Genomic DNA, 23,195 nt, shown 5'->3' with positions numbered 1-23,195 from the left:
GCTGCTCTCAAGCCTCCTGCTCTCCACAGAAAGCGGAGACACTCCCCTGCCGTCAGCACCGGGCGCCCGAACACACCACGTCATCTCACAACGGACAGCCCGGGCACGACACAAGCGCAAGGGAGTGTGAAACGTGGAGGGAAGATGTTACCCTTCATCATACAGGGACTGCAATTAGAGCAGAACCAAGTGTGACTGGTCGCTCACGTAACCTACACGTTAACTGTGTGGTGAATGCTTTAACTAGACACAGGTATTAAAGAGCAATTTTGTCATAGGTACAACAAAAAAATGAAACCAGAGGTGTAATAATAGCCTAGTTGTTTATTACTGTTAACCGTCAGTACGACTTGGTTATAACCTGCCAGCACAGCATCATAACGTGTCACTGAAGTGCTTTTTGTCCTGTATGTATGCACGTGGTACATGCTCCCACCTGGGCAAAGCGGTGTGACTTCCCCCCATGGTCCTCTGCCTCCTCTTTCAACTTCCCTCCCTCCTCCCAGAAGGTGCAGGCAGCCAAGCGGTACAGGCACAGCCTGGCCCTCCGCCAGCGCCACAGCCTGCTGAAGCTGTGGCAGAACACCGGCAGGGGCCAGATCAGCCTGCAGACGGGCAGCGAGCGCTTCCACCACAGCTTCTGCACTTACTCCTGGTCGTGGAACGCCCGCCGTGAGCTGGTGACAGCTGCCCACCTCCACAGACTGGACCACCGGCTCTGCCGCAGGCGGCGGCCTGAGAGGCAAGGAACGGCGATGGACGCCAGGCAAAGACCGTGCCTGGACACCACCAGCGGCCGGTGAATGCTGGACAATGGTGGCTTGGGCCGGGCTTGCTCCCACCCCGGTGTATGAAATGCGAAATAAAAGCCAGGAAAAGCGTTTTTATCGCCGTGGTGGCCGTCTCCCGCCCAGCACGGGCACCCCCGCCCGCCGCCGTTGCCGCCATTCCTCTGAGGCAGCGGCCGCCCCTCCCACCTCGCCGCGCGCTTCCCGCCACCGCCCCCACGTGACGACGGCGTCCCTCACGTGACCGCCGCCGTCCGGCTAGTCCTCTTTCGGGTCGGACCGCGGGGCGGTGCTTCCGGTTCCGGTGGCGCTCGGCCCATCATGGCGGCGCCCAGGGAGGCGCCGGAGCGGCGGCCCTTCGGGAGGCGCTTCCTTACCGACCCCGCCCGCCTCTTCCAGCACAATGCCTGGTGAGGGCGGCTGCCGCCTCCTCGCCCCGTCGGTGCCCGTTCCGGATCCCCGGCCATTTGCTGCCCACCGCGGAGAGGCCCGGGGAGCCGGCCGAGGCGCTCCGGGGCGCTGCTGCCCTGTGGTGCCTCTCCGTGCCCGGCCGCGGGGGTTGCGGGGGGGAGCTCGTCTTTGCCGCCCCGGCCTGCCGGTAGTCTGTGGCGAGGCGCTGTGTAACGGGGCTCTCGGGGCCCGGGGCGGGTCCGCCCCGAGCTGCCCTGCTCCACTTCCCGGGGGCCTGGCTGCAGGCAGTGACGCGCCCACCGGGGCGCGGAGCAGGCCGAGGGGGAGCTGCGGGTGTGGGGCTGGCGGTCAGGCAGAGAGGGGGCCTGGGGCGGGGGGCTGGCACCCCCGGGCTGGGGTGCTGCCAGCGTGGCAGGCGGTGCCGTGAGGTGCGGGAGGGCTCTGCCCTGCTCGGTCGGTGCTTGGGGTGCTAATCCCCGGGGGTCCTGAGCCTTCCTCGGCTCCTCCCGAAGCAGTCGGCATTCCTCAGGCTCACTTGATGTTTCAGGAGAATGTGTTGTGTTGCTTTGTAGCAATTAGTTCGTTGCTGCAGTTAATAAAGTTAAATGATCCACTCTCAGAAATCTATAGCCCTTCTCCATCTGTATACATTAGTGACTAATGTATAAATTGAACAAAGATCATTTCACCCATCTGCTGCCACACGATGCTGTAACTGTGTGAGATCGTGCTAGGTGTAACTTGGAACAGGAGGTCTTTGGTTGGAGAAAGCTGTTGTTTTAAGATGTGTTAAGCACCTAGATTCTCGAATTTGCTGGGAACTGAAGGGTATTTTTGAAGTAAATATGCCCACTTTTGGACTCTGGCTGCTATATACCCTGTTAAGAATTGGGTATGTTTAATTTGTAATAAAGTAATATGTGCATGTATCAGCTTGTCATTCATTGTGGGACTATACTATATCAAAGGTATGTTACAAAAGCATATCCTCAATTGTATTTCCCTGCAGAAACTCCTAGTAATCTAGTTTTTCTTTGTTTTGTGAGTTAATATCAAAAGACTAATTCCTCCTGAGGCCAGAATAGTGCTTCTTGATCCTTGTAGTCTGTTTTTCATTCACTTGTTTTAATGAAAAAAGGTCAAGTGAATCACTTCAATGACTACACAACTGTGTAGGCACATTTAAGTTATTAATAGCTTCTTAATGCTTTAAAACTTCCTGCATATTTTTCTCATAAATGGATTTAATATTAATATAACACTTTACCTTCCAAATAACCCTAGTGCCTTTTTTGTTTTAACTTGAGAAAGAAAATGTAGTTTTCTAAGACAGCTAAATCAAATGGCCCATGTTGATGACCTACTCCGTCCGTCGCCTGTTTAGGAACAAGTGCTTTTCACTGCGTGAGAATGGCAGTTCCTCTCCAAGGAGGCCTGTTTTTCCTCAGTGCCCTCGTAATTTTATAGTAAGGATTTATTTCCTCTAAACTTGGCTGAGCATCAACTAGGGAAAAGGATTAGGGGACAGATTTGGTGTCTCTGGGGATCCCTTCCAGTTACATCTTTTGTAATGCTACGAGTGCAGTTCATTCAGAACCAGGAACCGTACGTGCTGGTAGCTGTTGTGCTGCTGCTGAACTAGAATTAGAGATCGTGGAAGAGCTCCAGAGCTGTCAATTTGGAAAGCTGTCTAGACCTTTCTCCTCTCTGTCTTTGCACTACCATTCTCAGCTGAGTAGTTCATCTTATTTTTTACAACAGGGATAATGTGGAGTGGTCAGAAGAGCAGGAAGCCAGTGCCAGGAGTAAAGTTCAAGAGAACAGCTCACAGCTATTGCCACAAGATAAACAAGGTACTTTTGGATACTATTGTAATGCTGAGTCTTAACTTGTTCATACAAGACTGGAACAGTCTGGCCAGAGCTGCATATGCATCATCGTTTATTCCTCCCTTCCCCCCATCTCCCGAATAATTCAAAATACATTACCTAGTGGCTGATAATGAAAAATGGAGAAGGAGGAATCTTTCGTTCTTAATGTACGTCTTTGTGGTACTACTTTTCCACCTTCTCCAGAGACTCATTCTACTGGAACAGAAATGATCTTGGCTGGGAGGAGTCATCTTGGGTTGAGCTGCTTTTTTCATGTTGTGTATGTTTAAATACTCGTGAGTGTTCCTTGTCACCAAACTTTCAGTGTAGAGCAACAACCTCATTTAGTCTTATTTTCTCTGCTTGCTTTTGCTAAAGCTAGCAAAAGCTTAACTTCTAACAGGCAATCTTTTGTTTGTTTGCATGCTGTGGAGCTATCCCTAATGCAAGTTTGTTTTTTCTCTTAAGAGGGTCTAATAAAGTAGTGTCCGTATTCATCTCTACCAGGTTAACAAACAGCATGCTAATGATTAAATCAGAAGCAAAGAAAAATGATTTTATCCCAATTGAAGTGTTTATCATCAGGCAGAAAAGGGGATTCCAAAGTTTTTATTTCCTCAAACTTGGCTTAAAGGATATTTATACATCCAAAATGCAAAGCTTACCTGAATCTGAATCAAGGTAAAGGTGCACAGCTCTGTAGTCAAGTAATACGGTTGAAGCTGTTCTGAGTTGGTTAATAATGCGTTTTTCCTCCACACCTGTTAGATATCATCCAGTCCCTTAAATGATGGTGAAATGGCTTTCCGTTCTTTGGTATGATAAGAGACTTTTTTGATGGTGATTTTGTTATATCCTGCCGAGTTCTAGGATGGATCCTCTCCTTTTGTTCAAATTAAATTGAGTGTGTCATCTGTAAGGCGATGCTGAACACTATTGGAGCTATTGAGACACTTCCCATATAGCTTCCAGTTGTGTTCACAATAGCAAATTTAATTATACCAAAGAGCAACCCTCCTAATTTCTTGGATTCCCAGAAGTATCCAGCAGTTTCTATTGTGATACCCATTGTGCTGAGTTCATTTTTAAATCTGGTTAACATTAAAGGATGCTGTCTGTCATGCTTTGAGAACCTATATACAACTATGAAATTGTGAGGCAATTTACTGTTAGAGCAGTTTGTCAGGTCTTCATGATGTATTTCCCAGACTGAACAATGGAAGCCAGTCAAATTTTGATGGTTGCTATTCACTGGGAAGTATGTGGAGACAATGGGATGGCTGAAACGTAGGGAAGCCAGCCCAGCCAAATGTGCCTGAAGGGCCTAGTATTTTGAGAATCAGTAATGTCCAAGCGGGAGAACAAAGGCAGGCTATTGGTCATTATGGCTGTATTATTCTGTGGACTTCTTGGGGCTGTCAGAATTTGTTCTGAAGAAGGAGAGAAGTTCTATGGGGTATGTCGAAGATGTGTCTCCTGGCTGGGAACAAAGAAAGAAGTGGAAGAGTTTCTTGGTTTCCTTTTGAGGCTCCATAATTAGCCCCCATGCAATTCAGGGGGTCCCCGGTTCTCTTCCTGTCTTTTGTGAACAGTTACTTTTGTTTGCCTTTCTTCTGCAATGCAAAAGGGTGAGTATGGGCTTGGCTTTGGGGGTGTCCTTACAAAGACGAGCAGAAAAGTCAGGAGTCCTTATCAAGAAACTCTCTGGAGGAATCCGGCTTGCATGCCGATATCCCCATGAGCTAACACCACAAAAAGGATCTTGAAGCAAGTATTATGTGAACTTTTCTGGGATAAGTTGTGCAGGAAGTCAGGCTGAAAAATTAACATGGTCATTTTTTTGTTTTAAATCTGTTTCTTGCATGATCTTTGTCAGCTGGCCCTTGATTTCTTGCATTTATATTGTTACTGATCCTTTATTCCAGTGCTTTGAAAACACTAGGCTCTGAGATAAATGAGCTTTAAATAAAGCTTCCACACATGCGGGTTGGAGTATAACAGCTGTTCAATAGCATCCAACAGAATTTCACAATAATTTAACACAGGAAGAGCACAATGTCTTGTTCAGCATTATACTGTGGCAACAATGTGGGTAATCCAAAATGGCTGGGCTGGAATTTTGCCCCAGCGCCTCAGGTAAGCATCCCATTACAGTCAGGCTGTATCAGGACTTTATATTTTTATTAGGTGAAAGAGCATTTCCAGCCCCAGCAGCCTTGCATATCCCTACTAGTACATGGAAGAAGTGACAATTCAGGAAGGAGTGCACCAGGGTATGAATCAATCGCACTTCTTCCTCTGACAGTAGCAGTCATTGAGTTCTCCTATGCACACAGTAAACTGACTTGACCCTGCTTACTTTCAGCTGCAGTAAGATCATGGCACAAACTTACTGCTCTAGTCTAATATCAGACATTAAAATTTCTTTCGGCTTGGCGTCTAAGGACAAGGCTTCTTAGAAGGAGAAAATCCTTGTAGTTGAGGTAAAGAGATTATTTTTATATATAGCTCTTTGTGCTTCGGGGATAGATCCTACTAAAAATATACATACGACTGACTTCTGGTTCTTTGTTAAAGCCATTTTTGTCTATATTTGGCTGAGGCTCCATATTTTTCCAGGTGTTCTGGTTCATTTTACTCTCTCCCTTCAGATATCTTCTAAACACTTGTATGCTTTTCAGAAAGACTAATAAATAAACTGCAGCTCAGATAGTACTACTAGTCTGTAATTTTAAGATGCCTGCTTTTTCTCTTAACCCTGCTGTTAGTAGATGTTGGAGAGAGGTTATCCATTCTCACATGCAGTCGTCATCTTTAATTGTGGGACAATCATTTGCATTCAGTAATGCGCTTGTTGCTGTGCAAAGATGGCTAAGGAGTTGCATGTTATTGAAATGCAGTTGGGATCTCTGGGCATGGATGTTAATACCTCTAGGTGATTACAAGCATAGGATGCTATAATTAGTTCTTATTTCCCAGGACAGAGACCTCATCACATTGATGAGAATTCAGGAAGGCAGTTGGATTTGTAACTTCCCATGGAAAAAACAGTTCACCTAAAACTGAACTTGATCTGAAATCTGTGAAGGTCTATGGAAATAATTCTGTGGGTGACTCAAATTTCATTAGATCATGGCTTTGTAAGAGTTCTTCCAGCTTTCTGTAATACTCATCTTGCTACTGGAATGTATCCACCTGGTGTGAAAATTATAATGCTTGCTGCTAAAGTTAATTCTTATCATCTTTAGTCTATCCACCTTAGCTCTCCACTATTACTTTAATGACAGTGGACACTTGATTCCCCTCTTTTGTTTTAATGTCATAAATGCATGATGCTCTTAACATGCACAGAACTATGGAAAACAAAGTGCTGTAGACTGGACTCTAGCAATACTTGTATAAAACATGCTGTCCTGTAATCTTGGAGTATTGCGCAAATGCTAATTGAGCTTTCTGCCAGGCCTGTGTAGTTGACTAATTTTTCTGTTTCTCCATCTGAAAAAAGTGGTAGTGTGTTGGACAGGAGCTCTTGAGCTTCAGGCAGCTGCCATAGAATTCCTTAGAAGTTGTAAGTGCTTGACACTTAGTGTCATGAGGCTCCAAATGAATTGTTCCAGTGAACTGAACAAGTTAGTGTTAGAGATGGAAGTAAAACCTGGATTTCTTCATTCCAGTCTCCTTCAAAGAGGCCATTTCTGTTCCCAGCTTCCTTTAAATCCTACCAGGAGACAGAGAGTTTCCTCTTCTATCTCTTTTCCCTTTTTTAGTCCTAACAAAGTCACTGTGAGAAGGCAGGCTGTGTTTATGTGGAATGGCACAATTTAAATAAAGGTGATTTTCAATCAATAACTTTACTATTAAAGCAGATTGCTGAATCGATGTATGCAGTGATCCCTCATGGTCTGAACTGATTAAACTCTGAGACCTTCTGATGTGACTGCTGGTGACGTTTTTGTTTGTATTCACAGAGGAATACGAGGTGAATGCTAAGAGATACTGGGATGACTTTTATAAAATCCACGAAAATGGCTTCTTCAAGGACAGGCACTGGCTGTTCACTGAATTTCCTGAGCTGGCACCTAACAGGAACCCAAGTCAAAATGGGGATTCTGTGCATGAATTTAGCAACAAAGAAGAATCCAAAAATGAAGGGCTGGGAAGCTGTGAAAATGGGCATTGTTCATTGGAAACCAGGGAAGAGAATCAGTTAAACCTGATAAAAAGCACACCTAAGATCTGCACAGAGGAGTTGGCTACACGGAAGTATAGTGAGCTGAATCAAAGTGATGGAGATTACCCAGGATCATCTGCATCTTACCGTATATTGGAGGTAATAGCTGTAAAACAGAGTCACACATCAAACAGTCCCTTGTATCAGTGTTAGTGTGACTGGGACATAAAAATAGCAAACAGCAAGTGAATGAGATGATTGCCTTAAGACAGTAAAAAAACAGAGGGCAGCTTAGAACTGAATTAAATCTGTTGGGATTCTTTTGATTCAGACTGTGAATTGGCAGAGCACAAGGACCTTAAGAAGTTTCCGAGTTCAGAAGGCAAACTATTACTGTCAGATGTTGAAACAAGCATTTAAAAGTCATCTTTTGAAGAAGCTGATTCTTTTACTTGTCTGTATAAAGCTTTCCCTTGTCACTTATGTTTTGCATGTTTGTGCTGACTCTTGTTTGCTTTGGGAGGTGTGAAACAAAACAATGAAACCAAGAATGTAAAGGTGCGGTTTGGTTTGTTCCTTATGGCCCATGTAATAATGGGGAGTCTCAAACTGATACAGGGTTTGTCCCAGAAAAGTCTGTAGGACTTCTAAATATCAGACTCCTGACAGCTGCTAATGACCTTTTGCTCTGCCACCGCTAGTTTGTTCACTGTAGATATCGCTGGTTTTGTTAAATGCTTCTTGTTCTATGGAAGTTCCACCCTTCCACAGAGAGTCGATATGAACTGTCCTTTTGGGTTTTTTATTTAATCTGAGGCTTTGAGACTTCCTTAGACTTTGACATTCTTGAGTCATTGTGGCTTTCCTGTCTCACCTGAGTACTTTTAGTAATATCTGTCACTGCAAGCCATCAGTGGTGTTTTCTGCTCAGTCTATTTCAATTTTACTGATTCCTTAAACATTCAGAGGCAAATTCCCCAAACCCAGTTGTGTAAGCCATCTTCTCTTCAAATGGGAACAAGTAGAAGGAATAATAAGGCAGAATCATTGTAGGTCTAGTTGTAACTTGAGGAAGAGCCCTCTAGTGAAGGAAACTCTGAAACAGCAGGATGTAATTATAGTAAAGCAAACTTCTTTCTCCATTGCTCTGATTTTCTGTGGAAGTGAGTGCAACTAATCCGTGGCCTTTGCCAATGCTTCAGTGACTCATACTGGTTGTTATGCCTGGGATTCCAGCAATAACAGTTCTCAAAAAAGTAACAATATATAGCTTGTTAGTAAGATTTCTACGAGAACTGGCTTAGTGGTTTCCCACAAATGCTTATATGTAAGCCTGCTCCTCAGAGCTGAACTTCAGATCTTGCCGTGAGATTTGCAAACAGTCACTGGTATGCTCAGTTGCTATTCATGAGTTCCTCTTTGTTCCATGGCTGTAGAGAGATGATTTGAAATTAGCTACATGGGACATGCTGAAGAAATTATTTTCACTACGTGTACATCTACTTTGTTTGTGCAGGTTGGCTGTGGTGCTGGAAATACAGTCTTCCCAATTTTACAAACCAACAAGTAAGTAGTTCTCAGTAGGTTTTTACCTGCATGATATACCAGCCTCTGAAAAACAATTGGAAAAGTGGTGCATGTGTTCTTAGTTTAGACAATCTCAGAGAAAGGCCAGATGCATATGGTACCTTTGCCATCTGCAGCTTCAAATGATTGTGTTCTGAGCTTGGAAATCCTTGGTCTTAGAATGCAACCAACAAAACATGATGCGAGTTTACATGTCTCATTCTGAAAGCATTTTCATGCAGGCCTTAGTGTCTCTCCTTTTCCGGAAGGAAAAGTAAGCAGTCAGTTCCATATGAGAATAACTGAGGAATAACAGATTTTGCACAAGGCATTATTGACAGAGATAGACTAAAGCCCAGGATTTCTGGCTTCCAATTCTGTGCTCTGTGTGTTTGAGACACTTCTTAATTCCTGTGGAGCACCTTTATAAAAATGATGATAGTTTCTTTTATCTATTTCAGTGACCCAGGCCTTTTTGTTTATTGCTGTGATTTTTCTACAACAGCTGTGGATCTTGTCCAGGTAAACTCAATGGTGACTTACGAAGGTAGGAAGTACATGGTGCCAATTGCACATTAACACAAATATATCACAGCTGCCACAGCTGTCTAGCTGTGTTGGCAGCTTTCTTTTTTTAGCTAGCCCTGATGCTGACCCTTGTACTGGTAAATCAGGAAAACGAGCCATCAAAGATTGTAGAAATGAGGGAAGTTGGAGTTCTCAAAATGTCACACTGGCAGCAGACAAGTCAGCCAGATTTTCTTTCCCCTGTGGTTGGCAGTACTTTTCTAAATCCAGTGCTCTTTTAGTTGAGTAACTGCTGAACCTTGAAAACATTCAGGCTATTTTTTAACAGGAACTGAAGCTGGTTTTGGTTTGTGTGTGCGTTACTGTCACTGCAGTTCTGGGAATGTGGTCTGATTGCTTCTGCACAGACAGCTAAGGAGGGATACTGTTGTCTGTGGAGCAGGAGGCTGGAATTTAGTCAAAGGACAAATACTGCTAACAAATGTCAGGTCAGAACAGACCTGAGAATATATAAAGTATCAAATGTAATCAGTCACTTCATGAGACGAGATGGGGAGCACAGCAGCAGAGGCAGCATGCCATTTCATCCTCTTAAGCTGACACAAGCACTGTTTATAGAGGCTGCTGCAATCTGTAGCAGCAGCTTTAGAAAAATATACAACTTCTTTCAGAATTCTAAATGTGGTTTTTAAGAGCATAACTTTAGGCAGCCAGGTTTGATGTTTGGGGTATAGGGAGTAGTCTGCTTGTAGTTGAAATGAGTATTGATTTCAGTGATGCAGAGAGGAGCCCCGACACTTTCACTTTTGTAAAGATTTCCCGCTTAACAGTGTAAATCCCTCACTTCTTACCACTATTAGTGGAACATCTGACCTTAAAATTGCAATAATCCCTCAGTCCAGTTTTGGGGTTTTGACAGTGCTGATTGTCTGAATGTAACAAGTCCAAAGCTCTTCGTAAATCTCCCATGTGTACTTATTTTTCACATTTCACTCCTGTTCCTTGTCTGACCAGGGAACCTATCTGTCCCCATCTGCCTTAGTCCAGTGAGGCTGAAACAGATCTCTGGACGCACCACTTCATTATGTGGAAGTTAAAATGCTCCCATGTCCACTTAATATTGAGATCAGTGTCTGCTGCTAATGCTTTAATTTCTCTCCCCTTAAATACAGAACAATGCAGAATACGATTCTTCTCGCTGCTTTGCGTTTGTCCATGACCTGTGCAATGACCAAAGTCCTTTCCCAATGCCAGACGAGAGTCTTGACGTTGTTATTCTTATCTTTGTCCTCTCGGCGATTCTCCCAGAGAAGTAAGTTTTAATCATTCCGTCTGGTTGCAGAAGATAATGCATATAGAACTGGAGTTCTTTAATAGTAGGTCCCCTCATTTCAGGGAAAATTAAAGTTTGTTCTGTGTCTGGTCCAGTTTTCCATTAAGCCTCTGAAAATGTGTTTCTGTGGTAACAAATTCTGGTACAGGAGAGGTGTGATTTGGAAGTGCTAAGTGGCTATAGGTGACGTCTTGCTGCACTCACAGTTGCTCACCTGTTCTGAACCCCAGCCACACTGAGAACTCAGCACCCATTTGTGGAAAGTGTGCTGCTAGATTTTAAGGCTCAAAGGCTAGATGAATTTCTCATATGGGAGGTGGCAAGAAGGGAGGGGACAGGTTCAGAAAACAGTTAAGAAACGTGCCATGATCTTAGTGTTACAGTGTGTTACAACCTACACTAGTCTCTCTCTCTTGTTCCCTTTGATTTTATTTCATAGCATTTTTCAAGTTCACTTATTACTTTTTTACAGAAACCAGTGGAGATACTTTTGTACTTAGTAAGAGAGAGCAGTTAATCCCTGCTGTGGCAGGCTAAGTTATTGTCGTAGGGGAAAAAAAAAAAGCAAAATCAAGGAGTGTCAGAAATAAGGCGGCCAAAGAAAATCAACCCGCCTAAGTCTAAGAGAGCTCAGAAAAGTGCTAGCTTTTGGTAGGTCTTTATATGAGTTGAAACACACATAAAACTTTATACCTGCTTTTTGGAAAGTAGGCTAAGGAAACAAGCATCATTTTGCAGAATGATGAATACTTCTGTTTTGTTCTTTCCTCAGGATGCAATGCATTGTTAACAGACTGAGTCGCCTCCTCAAACCAGGAGGAATGATTTTGTTACGAGATTATGGCCGTTACGATCTGGCCCAGCTTCGGTTTAAGAAAGGTATTTTCTTTTCCCCTGGGGAGTCTTGCCAGATCACTAATAGATGATGCTTCTCTGGAGTACTGTCTACCCTGTTTAGGAGGCAGCTCATTAATTCCCCTTAAGCACAGCATGTGCTGGGAGAAGTGCCTCTTGTCTTTCTGTACAGTTGGATGGCAGTTGTTGATTTTTAAATGATAGCTGGTAACTGTTTAAATCCCTCTCACCCTTAGGTCAATGTCTGTCTGATAACTTCTATGTGAGAGGTGATGGCACCAGAGTCTACTTCTTCACACAAGGTAGGAGGCTAGAAAACTGTGCCCTCAAGTTTTGCCACTAGCTCTTTCCAGCCTTTCTTGGAGCAATGTGAAATGTTAAGTGTCTCCCAATTGCATGGGTACCTGGGCTTGTCACTTGCTGATGCAAAAATGGCATGGTGAATTCCTTAGTGGAAGGTCCTTTTAGAGAAAGACCAGTGTGTTTGGTACACTGGGAGGAGTGGGATTGGAAGAGCTCTCCTTGAATCTTGTTGCCTGTGGAGGATGGAGTGAGACGGACACCACTTGAAGGAACTTTTCTTAACTTTACTCTTCTTCTACGAGGAAATAAGAAGGGCGTAGTTCAGTATAGAGCTGAGGCAGCCTCTCCAGTTCTGCTGCTGCTTGGTGTTCAGCAGGGGTTGTATTCTCCCCGCTTACCACCAACTGCACCTCCAGTCACTTGCACCGTGGGCCCCTCTGCATGGTCAGTTTTAGAGCAGCAGCACAACTGCAACAAACTGTTCCCTTCCCCGCTGCACAAGTCTGGTTTGTCACGACACAATTAATGTTTAATGCGTGTTTGGCAAATGCTTCACAATGGCAAGCATCTGATAAAAGAGCACAAGCTGGGACCTGTTAGCCCTTTTCTACAGAAACTCCATACAAATCACGTGCTCCCAGGCTGCAGTTGAACAAGCTCTCTGCTGCTCAGCAGGACTGGGTCTGGCTTTGCCCACGGCCAGTGTGCTGGGGCACTATGATACTTATTTGCTTGGTCAGGAATACCTGCCAGTGTAAGTGTTGCAGCCTCCAGGGCTCTTAGTGCTTTGATTGGGTCCCAGCAGGGTGTGGTTTTTTAAGTATTTTTTTTTTCCCAAACTTAACCTTAATGAATCCCGTTCCCCTCCAGCCTATACAGCACAGATCTTACTGCCACCATTTAAAAGCGTGGGTCTGATCCCATTCTTTCCTCTTGCAGACTCTGAAATTCCTCTGGAGAGAGAGGGGGAGGGGGAAGGAATGGATCTGTCCCTACTTGCCAGAAGATGCTCCCTTAATTGGTTACTAGAGGCGATACCCATGTCTGAAACTGCTGCTGTTTTCTCTTTGTCGAGTCTCTGTAATTCTAGTTGTCCTCCAAATAATTCTTTCTTTCCTTGGTAGAAGGTAAACTCAAAGGAAACTAGAGAAACTGTGATTTTAATCCCCCCATAGTACAGTAGTTAAGTCCTGTCTGATCTTTACGTTTCCCTGCCAGAGTGAGACCGTGAGTTTCCTCTGGCCCATCTTTCAACATAGTTTAGCCCTCAGTGTGAGCAGGTATCAGTTAAATGAAAGCTATGGCATCCTCAATCTCCTTCTCTCTGCTTCCAGATGAATTAGACGATCTCTTCACAACAGCTGGGCTGGAGAAAATCCAGAATCTGGTTGATCGGCGTTTGCAAGTGAACCGTGGGAAACAAATGACAATGTATCGAGTATGGATCCAGTGCAAATACCGCAAACCTGCTGCTCCTCAACTGTGAGGAAACAGAGCATGTTTTTTAGGTTGGATCCTCTTCGTGGCCCTGTGCAGTGTCCCCTCCTGGTGAGATGTGGTTTTACAGAGTTCAGGGCACATAGGACCTCAGTGCCTTTTACAGTGCCTAGCATCACTTCAAGTGAGTTTTGCTAAGGACGAATGCTCTAAGAAGAGACCAAGCAGTATTTTAGATGTCTTGCTACTGGTCTGAGTTTTTTAAATTATTTATGGTTTTAACAACTTAAGAAATGGTCAAGCTGTCTTACAGCAGCTGAGCAAGCTGAGTAGCGACTGACTCTGGATTTCCGCATGAAACAGAAGGAGAGCTTCGACCTTATCTCTGTGTTGTGTACTCTTGTCTTGGGAACAAAAACCGTACAAAGGGTGAATCTGCTCTTCTTTGCAGCTGGTCACTATGCCTAATATGGATCCCTTAGCCAACTTATCTCATGCAGCTCTCTTCTAGTCATTCAGGTTTGTGCGAATCCACAAGTTAGAATACATTGATCGAGGGCAGGAACTGAGCGCATGCTAGTTTCTCTGTGCCAGCTTCCCCATGGATGCCTCATGGTGTGCAGGTAACCTGTGGAGAAAGCAGATTATGCTGCCTTGCCCTCACTGACCACAAGGATGTTCATCTAGGGTGCTAGCACACTATAGCTCAGGTGCTATAAATTCATATGAGGGAAGGTTCAGGCTTTCAAAGATTTGGGGCTGATGCCAGTTTTGGGGCAGCTCCAGAGTATGGAGTATCACAAGCAGCTCATGGGACCAGGGTTTACACAGAATTACCTGCTTTTTCTGCTTGAACAGTGAGAAACTATTCTTGCTGGCTGCAGCCCCCAGGTCACGAACTGCACTGCCCTGTCACGGTGGTGTGCCAAACCCAAGTAGACAAGATACCTGTCTTTGATAAGAAATCTGAAGAAAGTCTACCGCTCTTGTTTAATTTCTTAGAGGAAGCCAACACTGTGTCTTTCTGAAGGTATTTCCCCACCTTTGACAGCAAATATCTCTTATCTCAGCTTGTTTTATTTTGTTATTTTTAGGGTGTGGTACAACAGGTATTAGGATAAATTTTGTGGTAATGCTTTTCAGTGCTGGTTTGATTAATGTAAATCAGGCTTCCACAGAAACTCACATGCTTCTGTGCATCTGATCTGAAGGATTCGAGCCACCGTTAGGTAACTACAGTTTTTTTTCTCTTCTGTTATCATGAGTCTCACTAGTGCCTGCTCTCGTTTCTCAAGAAGGGAAAGCCTTGCCTGATATCTCCTATCTTGTTTTAGTTCATGAAGCAACAAGGTGTATTGTGTGTGCACCACTGGCTGAAGAGCAGTTCATGCGACACAAAGCATGTATATTTTGTTAGCTAGACACTTGTATTTGTAGCTTACGGTTGCCTAAGAATAACTGTCAACTATAAAGACACGTAGGTTATGAAATAACTGCTGTCTTGAAACAGGGGAGAAAGGGTAAAGAAATGAGGAAATGTCATTGCTATCTTTGGAGAGCCTGCAGGAGTCCTGGAGAGTCAAACCTGGAGCACTCTGATTTCTAAAGGGTTGGAAGGGGCTGTAGCAATACTCTTTGCTGGGCATGTGGCAGCATAATCAGCTTGTAACTTCCACGTCACTGTGTCACCCTGCAGGTATTCGTGTGTCTGCTACCCGAAAGCTTCTGGGTCGGGACATTTCAGCCCTTCCTGTGGAAAGGTTACCCAGCAAATCGATTCACACCACAAAGGCAGGCTGCAGTGCTGGGGCAGGAATGGAAATGCAGCATTGCTTTTTCTTATGTATCTAGCTCTGTTAAATAATATTGAAAGAGAATCATATAACTGGGAAGAGAATTCTTGTGCAATTTGTTGTACTGTATTTTCTAAAGGGCTAAGAGACTTTCCAGTGTCTGCAAATGAAATAGGAGGAGATAAGGCTTCTTTCTTTCTAAGCACGTTTGGCTTCTGCCGGGCACAAGTCTGACCCAACCCAGAAGCTGTGCAGTCACTGCTATGTTTTCGTGCTAAACCTACAAAGTCTGGTTCCCTGGCAAGGTTAGTACCTCAGGCAAGGTCTAGGCAAAACACAGCTCAAGGCCTCTGGGAGCTGAGCAAGCTCATGTCTCCTCATCTTATCCAGGCAGGGTCAGGCTTAGCAAAAGTAGTCCAGTGAGCGTTCGACGTGACGTGACTCATGTAACCAGCTCTGTCGCTTGCAGTGGAAGACCTCCCATGTGTTACTGGTGCCTTAGGCAGTTCCCTGGGGTCCTTTCCCTCTTGGTCCCCGGAGGGAGACATCCTCCTGGGAGAGCTTTATCTCCCTGGAAGAAAAATTATTGACTGGGGTAAACAAGCAGCATAATTAGTGTGAATTAAAGTAATTTGAAAAATGCCTTATTAATCATCCAAAGGCTTGTAAGCAGTGCAGGAAAATATGTTTTTAATTATAAACATGATTTATTTAAAGTTCATGGACTCCCCTTTAAATTTAAACTCCTGAACAGGAGAAAATGAAGGCTAGTACTTTATTTGTTTCTACTTTCAAGGCTACATCCCAGTTGCCTGCCTAGTTTTGACTTGGGCTTCATGCAAAAACTTGCAGCCCTGTGAGCCTGCAGCCATTGAAGTGGCTCATGGCCCTTCTTAATGCTCTTCATTCTGCTGGAGTATTTAAGCAATCGCTCAACATGAACCATGCTGGGCAGACATGCTTTTGTTTCCAGTCCTGTTGGTGATGTTCAGAAAGCAACAAGTTAATGGCCTTGAAATTAGCCAGGCCTCCTACAGATACTGTCTGAGCCTCCTTCATTAATCTCTGCCAGCTCCCATCCTCTCTGAAGCTGCTGCTCTCCTGCGACTCCAGACCTTGCCTCCCACACAGCTCTGCTCAGGTACCTTGGTCCTGACTTGCAGCAGCTTCTGCCATTCCCACCTTGGGCCTGCTGAGCAGGCTGGGTTGCACAACGGCTTTCTAGCATGTTCAAAGGAAATCTCTGAATTCACTTTTACTGCATTGAAAAGCCAGGTTAAGTGCCTTTATTTTTTTTCTTTTTTTTTTTTTTCCTTTTCCTTTTTAGCAGTGTAACATTAGCTTTAAAGCTATTCTGAACATATCTGCTCTGGTTTTGTTCCCAGCATTCCAGTCTTGTGGTCTGTGGCTGACAGGCAATGCCAACGTAGCTTGTCGAACCTCCCAAGCAGAAGAGATGATTTCATAGCTCTTCAGAGGCACTGCCCCTGCGATTCTGGAGCCAGACATTGTTACACTTCGGAAAGTCTGGTCCTAGCTCTTGCCAGAGGATGGTGGATTTCCTTGGAGGTTCGTAGATTGTTTTGGCTGGAAGGGAACTTTATCATCACCTATTCTGACCCTTTGCATAACCCTTTCATGTAGGGATTATGGCATCAAGCCTGTGACTTGGGCTGAGCCAGAACTATAGTCCTTCAGAAAGGCTTTTGATCCAGCCGTGATGCTGAGGGCTCCAGTGAATGGCAAAGAACCCTTTGCCTCCCCAGGTACATTGTTCCTTTCGCAGCATCCTGATTTCACAGATTGGCTAGAAACTGGGAGGCAGGAAGGGAACAGGGGAGGTAAAGAGAACAAGAGGCTGGGGAGTATTTGTGATACCATCACTTCAAAAATAAATAAATTGTAAATTCCACTGAAAATTGGAGCTTTCTCAGACCTTCCTGACAGCACAGGAAAGTGGGAAACGGCAATCATCCTTAGTGATTTTTATTGTTACAACAGTAATCATCAAATGCTTCTGACCAGAAGCCTGTGAGACCAGACACAATTGTCTTCTCTACCAAATACTTCAGCTCCACCTTCTCAGAGTGTGTCACCAGCATTTCTAATTCTGTAGTTAGTTGTAGAGCTCCAAGGTAAATGAGACCTGATTATTTTCAAGAAAAGAGAGGTGTGAGCAGAAGGAACCTCCACGTATGCATGCCAGCGGCTTTTGGCATTGCATCTTAACTAAAGCTAAAAGAGCTTCCTTTTGTCGTTGGCATTGGGATGAGTCCCCAGTTGGATTCCCTACAGGAATCACAGACCCAAACTGAACTTAACTGTTTTTCCTGAGCACAAATGAAAGATGCACAGGTTTCAGTGCCTGGAAGTGAGGGCATGGATGAGGATGAGGCCACAGGGATCAAGTTATTAAGGGATTTGGGGAGCATCCTTCCATCTCTATAAAGACAGATGGAGGGAAACTGAGTCATGCAGTCTTCTTTGTTCTCCAGATCAGGCAACTGGATCTGATTTGTCAATCAGGGCAGTGCCACCACTTTTGGTTTGGTGCCATATTGGGGAAAATTAGTCCAGAATAGAAGACACATGATCAGGACCACTTTTGCTATTGTAGCTATTCATCTACCTTGACAGGCGTGTGTGCTTGGCACGCATCTTTTTGTACAGCGTCCATAGGATTCCGATTCTAACAGTGTTGTCATGTGTGTTTTCAGGGCAAGATAGAAATTACTAGAAAAGCGAGGAAGAGGGAGGAATTTTTTGGAGGACTCTCCGGCAAAGCGAGGTCCTCTAGAGGGAAAGGAATTGTCAGCTCTATGCTTAATCAGCAAAGCTCTGGAGTCTGTGCTTAGCTCTTGCTGAAGGCAGTAAGTTCCTGTGTGTAAGTGCCTTGCTGAATGGGAGCTTGTGTTGCCGAGAAAGTGGGACACAGTGCAGGAAATTACCTATGTAGGCAACAGCGAGCACTAAGCTGAACTAAATAGGATACAGCTACCTTTGTTAGGGAGAGCACAAGCCAGACCTGGCAACTTGGCTGGAACACAGGCAGGGAGAAGCAAGAGAATCTTAGCCATGTATGCCTCTGCTTTTACCTCCTGCCCAAAGGCTGTATGGTATGACAGGAGGTTTCATGCCAGTGAAGGCTTTTACTCCTGAAAATACAGTCTTTGACCCACAGTTGGATGAGTGGGAACTGGCTGTGGTTGGAAAGCATTGATGGCAAAGATCACTAGCAGGTCTAATCTGTCAGCACCTGCCTGGAGCTCCCAGCCTGTTGGTCCATGGCTGTTTCCGGGAAGGAGGAACGTCCTGGTGAGGTTTGGACCCTGCTGCTCTAAACTGTGCTCCCTGGTATTGAATAACCCCAAAGGGTGAAGACGGCAAGCGCCAACACAGCGTGTGAACAGCAACTTGACTTTGGGGTGGAGTGCGAGCATGACTGCTGTATGTTGTTGTTTTAATGTTTTGAGGTCCAGAGCACCCTTGTAGCTCTTGCATTTTCATGTTATTTGGGGGTTGGGGAGTTCTGGGGGATTGCGGCCAATCCTTTGGCCTGTGAAACTTTCTTTCAGCTCGTGTGAAGTGGGAAGTTGCCGTTTGCAGTACCCGGTTGCAGAGGCAAGGCTCACACCTCCGTGGTGTGCGCAGGGAACACCAGGGGATCTGCTCTACAGCTGTAAGTGGAGAGGTACCCTGCCAGCCTTCTCCAGGGGCATTGGATGTGGCTTTCCTCATTTAGAGAGAAAATTGGCTGATCTCCCCTCAGACTACTTCTTCATCCGTGGGACCAAGCACGAGACATTGTGCTGGGTCCCCCTCACCTGGGCAGCACCACCTAGGCAGGTACACTATGCTACAGTCTTTAATTACACAGCCACACGTTTTTTTCCACATTCAGTGCCAAGGGTGGATGTGAAGAGGTCGATCAAGGTTGCATGGAAAACTAAATCTGGCTTTTCCTCAACTTCAAGTGACTTCTTCCCTACTGAGACAAGCCTTGTTATGGAGGCTGGTATGTATTTACAGACATTCACACAGAGGCTGAATATACTTACAGAAATGTGCATGCAGTAACTCTAGCTTTACAATAGGATGTTGATTTAATTTTCCTCTTACACAAATCTCAGAGCAGTTTGTTTAATTGAGGCTTTCAAAAGCCCTGTAAGGTAGGGTGTTATTACGCCCGTTTTATGCAGGAGGAAGAGAAGCGGGGGGCAAATCCTGCTGAGAATAATACACTCTTGTATTCTAGGAAGCTGGTAGTGAGTGAGGACAGGGAAGGATTTGCTGGCACATAAAGGAGAATCACATCATTTCAGAAGAAAAAACAGTGGGGTTTGGTTCCCCTTGGCAGGGCCGGGCAGTTGCACAGGTCCACGTTCCCACCTGCGGCGGGCTGCCTCCTCCGGCAGGCAGGACACGCGCTCCCTTGGATCAGGGCACCGCTCTGAGGTTGCCCTTGGCTTGCTGCATGTGTGGAGGTTGAGCAACTTGGATGCTTTCCTACTGGGTTTGGGTATCAAAGCCTCCCTAATGGGATACCTGAAGGTGTAGACAGAGGGAGGGGCAGGAAAAACCTCCGAGATAAACTCCATTGTGTGGGAGGGTGGAGGCTCTCCGAATGGCCTCAGGAAGGAGTCAGGCGATGGCATGTTATCTCTGAGTAGCTGAGATACCAACTTTCTCCCAGCCTAATGAAAATGAGGAAGAGACCCTTTTAATGTTCCTAGTGAGGGAAAGGCTGTGCCAGGAGCCCTACCCTTACTAGATGCTCAGTCCACACAAGGGTGAGATGTTTTGAATGCTCCTTCACTTGCGATTCATCCCTCCTTAGGTACAACAGAATCTGCTCTGCAGACAAGGATTGGCCTCTTCTGGATGTGATGCCTAGAGGTGAGATCATCCCCCAGTGCTAAAACCTTAAGAAACCTGTGGAGTGCTGAATGCTTTTGTTGTTGGTTGGTTTTTTTTTTAATTCTCAATGGCTGTAAAATTTTTTTTATTTGAGATCAGTGATGCCAGCTTTTACATTTTAAAGGCTCAGGCTCTTTGATGCTTTTCTCAAGTCCCCAGCTCCTGGTGTCCTGCTATCACTGAGGAATCTCATTTCTCTTTTTTGTGTATGTGTTACATTATGTCAATACATTTCTAGACCTCATGGCAGTACAGAAATGCTAGGAAAAATGTAGTTAGAGTATTTCACAAGCCTGGAAAGCAGAGGCAAAGGAAAGTCACCAAAAACACATTAAAAAGATCAGGACCTTGACTTCTGGTATTTTATCTTTTCAAAATTCAAGACAAAGAACTTGTTACAGGCTACGTTAAAATATCTATAACATCTTACCAAATTTTGGTCAAATCTAACCTGGGTTAACAGCAGAACTGTGATGCAAAGGCAGGGGTTTGCCCTTACTTTGCTAAGCATGCCGCACTGGCTGGAGGGGAGCTCTCGGAGGCTGCTCAAGTCGAATTCAGTGACAAAATGGCTGCGGCAGCTGAGTAGTTCTTCAAAACATGATACAAGTGCAACGTGCCAAGGATATTGCTGACATCCAAGGAGACCAGTGCAAGAAGATGAGAGCTGCCACGGGGGATGTAATAGCAGGCATTAACACCGGCTGATGGCAGACCTGGAGAGCAGGATGCTGTATGGGAGGAATCTGGCAGAGATGATGGTGTAGGAGGGCTGGCTTGCCCCCATGAATGAGATAATATTTGGTCAGCCGTGAATGTACTGCGTTGCTCATAACCATCCCGTCGCCAGCTCTCCAACCAGCTCCTCTAAAAGGACTAGAGCTCAGGGGCTCTTATGAAGTTAAGGAAAAAGGGGGAAAACAAAATAGTTTTCATGTGTCACTCAAGTGTGGGCTGGAAGGAGTTTTCCTGCATGAGAATTCTTGGAGATCCAAATATTCTCTTCTTTTCCTGGGCCAGAAAGTCAAACATACTGAAACTGTTCACAAACTGAAATGCTATGGGGAAAATCAAGTTGAGATCGACAGAATTTTGGTTTCCTAACCTTAAGCATTGTTTTAGTTGTGATGCTTTATAGGCTTTTAGAATCTTAAAAGTTGACATTTGAATTTTTAATTTAATCTAAAATTTTCCTATACAAAATGATTAAATATTTACATATTCCAGCCACTTGGAATTAGAAAATCTTTCCCTGTAAAAACAGAAAGTCACAAACTGACCTTTTCTTGCCAGAAGCACATTCTAATAACTTGGCTTTTCTTGTTTAGAAAACAGAATTAAAAAAAAAAAACCAACAGCCCACCACTTCTCTGCTGAGTCCAAACCTGGGGGGATTAGCTCCCCCAGGAGATTACACCATAACAAAGAGTCCAAGTGTCTTATCACCGATAAATACATGTTTACCTTAGACACCATTGCTGTTCCAGGGAACCCGGTCTCAGATGCACTGGCACAGCATGGTAAGAAGTGAAGTACCAGGCTGAGATGGGTGGTGCATCCCTGCTCAAAGCAGTGTCCTGATGGAGCGTAGGAGGAAAACCTCTGAGATCGCCGACTTACAGGCTCTGTCTGCACTGGGAAATCTATCCGGTAACTTACTTCCTACTGAGGCTATCAGATGAACTTGTCTAAAATCCCCTTGTACCTACCTGGCACCCAGCAGACAGCAAGCAGGACCCTTAAAGGCTATTCCAAAATTTCTGCCTACGGCCAGAAATACAGTTGCAACTTGTTGATTCCTCCCCCCTCTGTGCCACAGAAAGACGAGCTGCCGTGTCCTGTGTGAGCTGCTATTTTGGCATCTTGGAAAGGAAACTGCAGCTGAAAGTGTTGCTCTGAGCTGCTCTTCGGAGGACAAAGGCGGAGAGGACAGTATTTGAGTTTGCAGCAGAGGAGTAGGGAAGGATGCGACTGTCTGGCTAACCAAGGCTAAGAGGAAAAGGGTTTGTGAGCACTCGCAGCTTGCTGAAAATCCGGGAGCAGAGCTGAGCCAGTGGAGCCCTTGGACAGCAAGCCACAAGGGCTGTCTTCCCAAAGCTCCCCCAAAACATACTGAAGGGGGCATGCTTGAAGGGGACGTGCTCCGTCCCTGAAATCGCAAGTGAGAAGAGAAACCCCAGCCGTTTTGCTGAGCGTAGAGGAACATGGGACAGGGAGAGGGGCGAGTCACAAGAGGAGGATGGTGCAACCTCAGCTTACTGGGTTCGTTATCAGAAGTCACCACCCGCTGCTCCAGCCCGACCCCGGCAGAGCCCAGGACTGCAGCCACAGGTCCTATGTCAAGCCCGAAACTCGGTGGTGCATCGCGGGATGTCTTTTAGGAAACATTCCTGTCTGCAGTAAATTCTCCAGGAGGCTGTTACCTCCCTGGGCATCTGGTCGTGCCAGAGGGAAGAAGAGCAGGGTCGTTGATCTGTCTGACTTCAGTGAAAACGATAGCAAGCAAAAACCATTAGGAAATGACAGCCCCATGGTCTTTTCTGGTAGCCTACATGAAAAGATTGATGGCGATCTGATCCCCGGCAATGCGATCCCCAGCAACGCGTGGAAGAGGTGGAAGAGCCTCAGCAAGCTCCCTCCAAAAACCAGGAGAAAAATTAGATCAAAGTGACCCCCATCACCCCTAAAACACAAAGACGGGGGGACGGTGCCGTAGATTCAGTGTTACGGCGTCCGATTCCTGTGAGAGGGTGACCTGCTCCCTTTAAAGTTGGAGGCGTTTCTAGGGGCGGTGGCCGGGGTTCAGAAGAGCCGAGGGGTACGGGAAGTCGGTCCCTTTATTGGGTGGAACGGCTCCCAGATCTTCTCCTCCCTCCACCCAAAATCAAACAGAAACGCACAAATGAAACGTATACCTCCCTGAACAGTGTTAACTGCAAATGGTACTAATTAGCGCTCCCCTAAATGGCAGTGATTAGTTTACCAGCTGATAGAATATTTACTCTAGAATTTTTTCTTTTTTAAAAAAAAATAAACCCCAACACAACACACACAAAACGCTATTTATTTATTTATTTTACAAATTCCTGCCGCTGGTTGTGCTGAAAATGTGACTCACGCAGCGGGAGCTGAAACTGGAGTGGCTCTTCTACTGAAAAAACAGATTAAAGCACAGGAAACAGCTTGCGAGAACAGGCAGGCGCTTCGAAAGCCATTTGCAAC

At 45.3% G+C, this 23,195-nt stretch overlaps 1 protein-coding gene across 1 annotated transcript; it reads left to right on the top strand.

Annotated features, from left to right (window-relative positions):
• Window positions 1-1,069: 1,069 nt before the first annotated feature.
• METTL2A (methyltransferase 2A, tRNA N3-cytidine) lies at window positions 1,070-18,236 on the top strand. Its single transcript, XM_075523290.1, has 9 exons — window positions 1,070-1,198; window positions 2,961-3,052; window positions 7,039-7,400; window positions 8,758-8,807; window positions 9,269-9,329; window positions 10,508-10,647; window positions 11,441-11,547; window positions 11,760-11,825; window positions 13,161-18,236. Exons 1-9 carry the CDS (start codon window positions 1,110-1,112, stop codon window positions 13,310-13,312), a joined length of 1,119 nt encoding a protein of 372 aa, XP_075379405.1. The 5' UTR covers window positions 1,070-1,109; the 3' UTR covers window positions 13,313-18,236.
• The last annotated feature ends 4,959 nt before the right edge of the window (window positions 18,237-23,195 follow it).

Source organism: Mycteria americana, chromosome 22 (assembly GCF_035582795.1).
Source record: "Mycteria americana isolate JAX WOST 10 ecotype Jacksonville Zoo and Gardens chromosome 22, USCA_MyAme_1.0, whole genome shotgun sequence".
In the NCBI taxonomy this organism is placed as follows: Eukaryota; Metazoa; Chordata; class Aves; order Ciconiiformes; family Ciconiidae; genus Mycteria; species Mycteria americana.
This window is presented reverse-complemented; position numbering and strand designations above follow the sequence as displayed.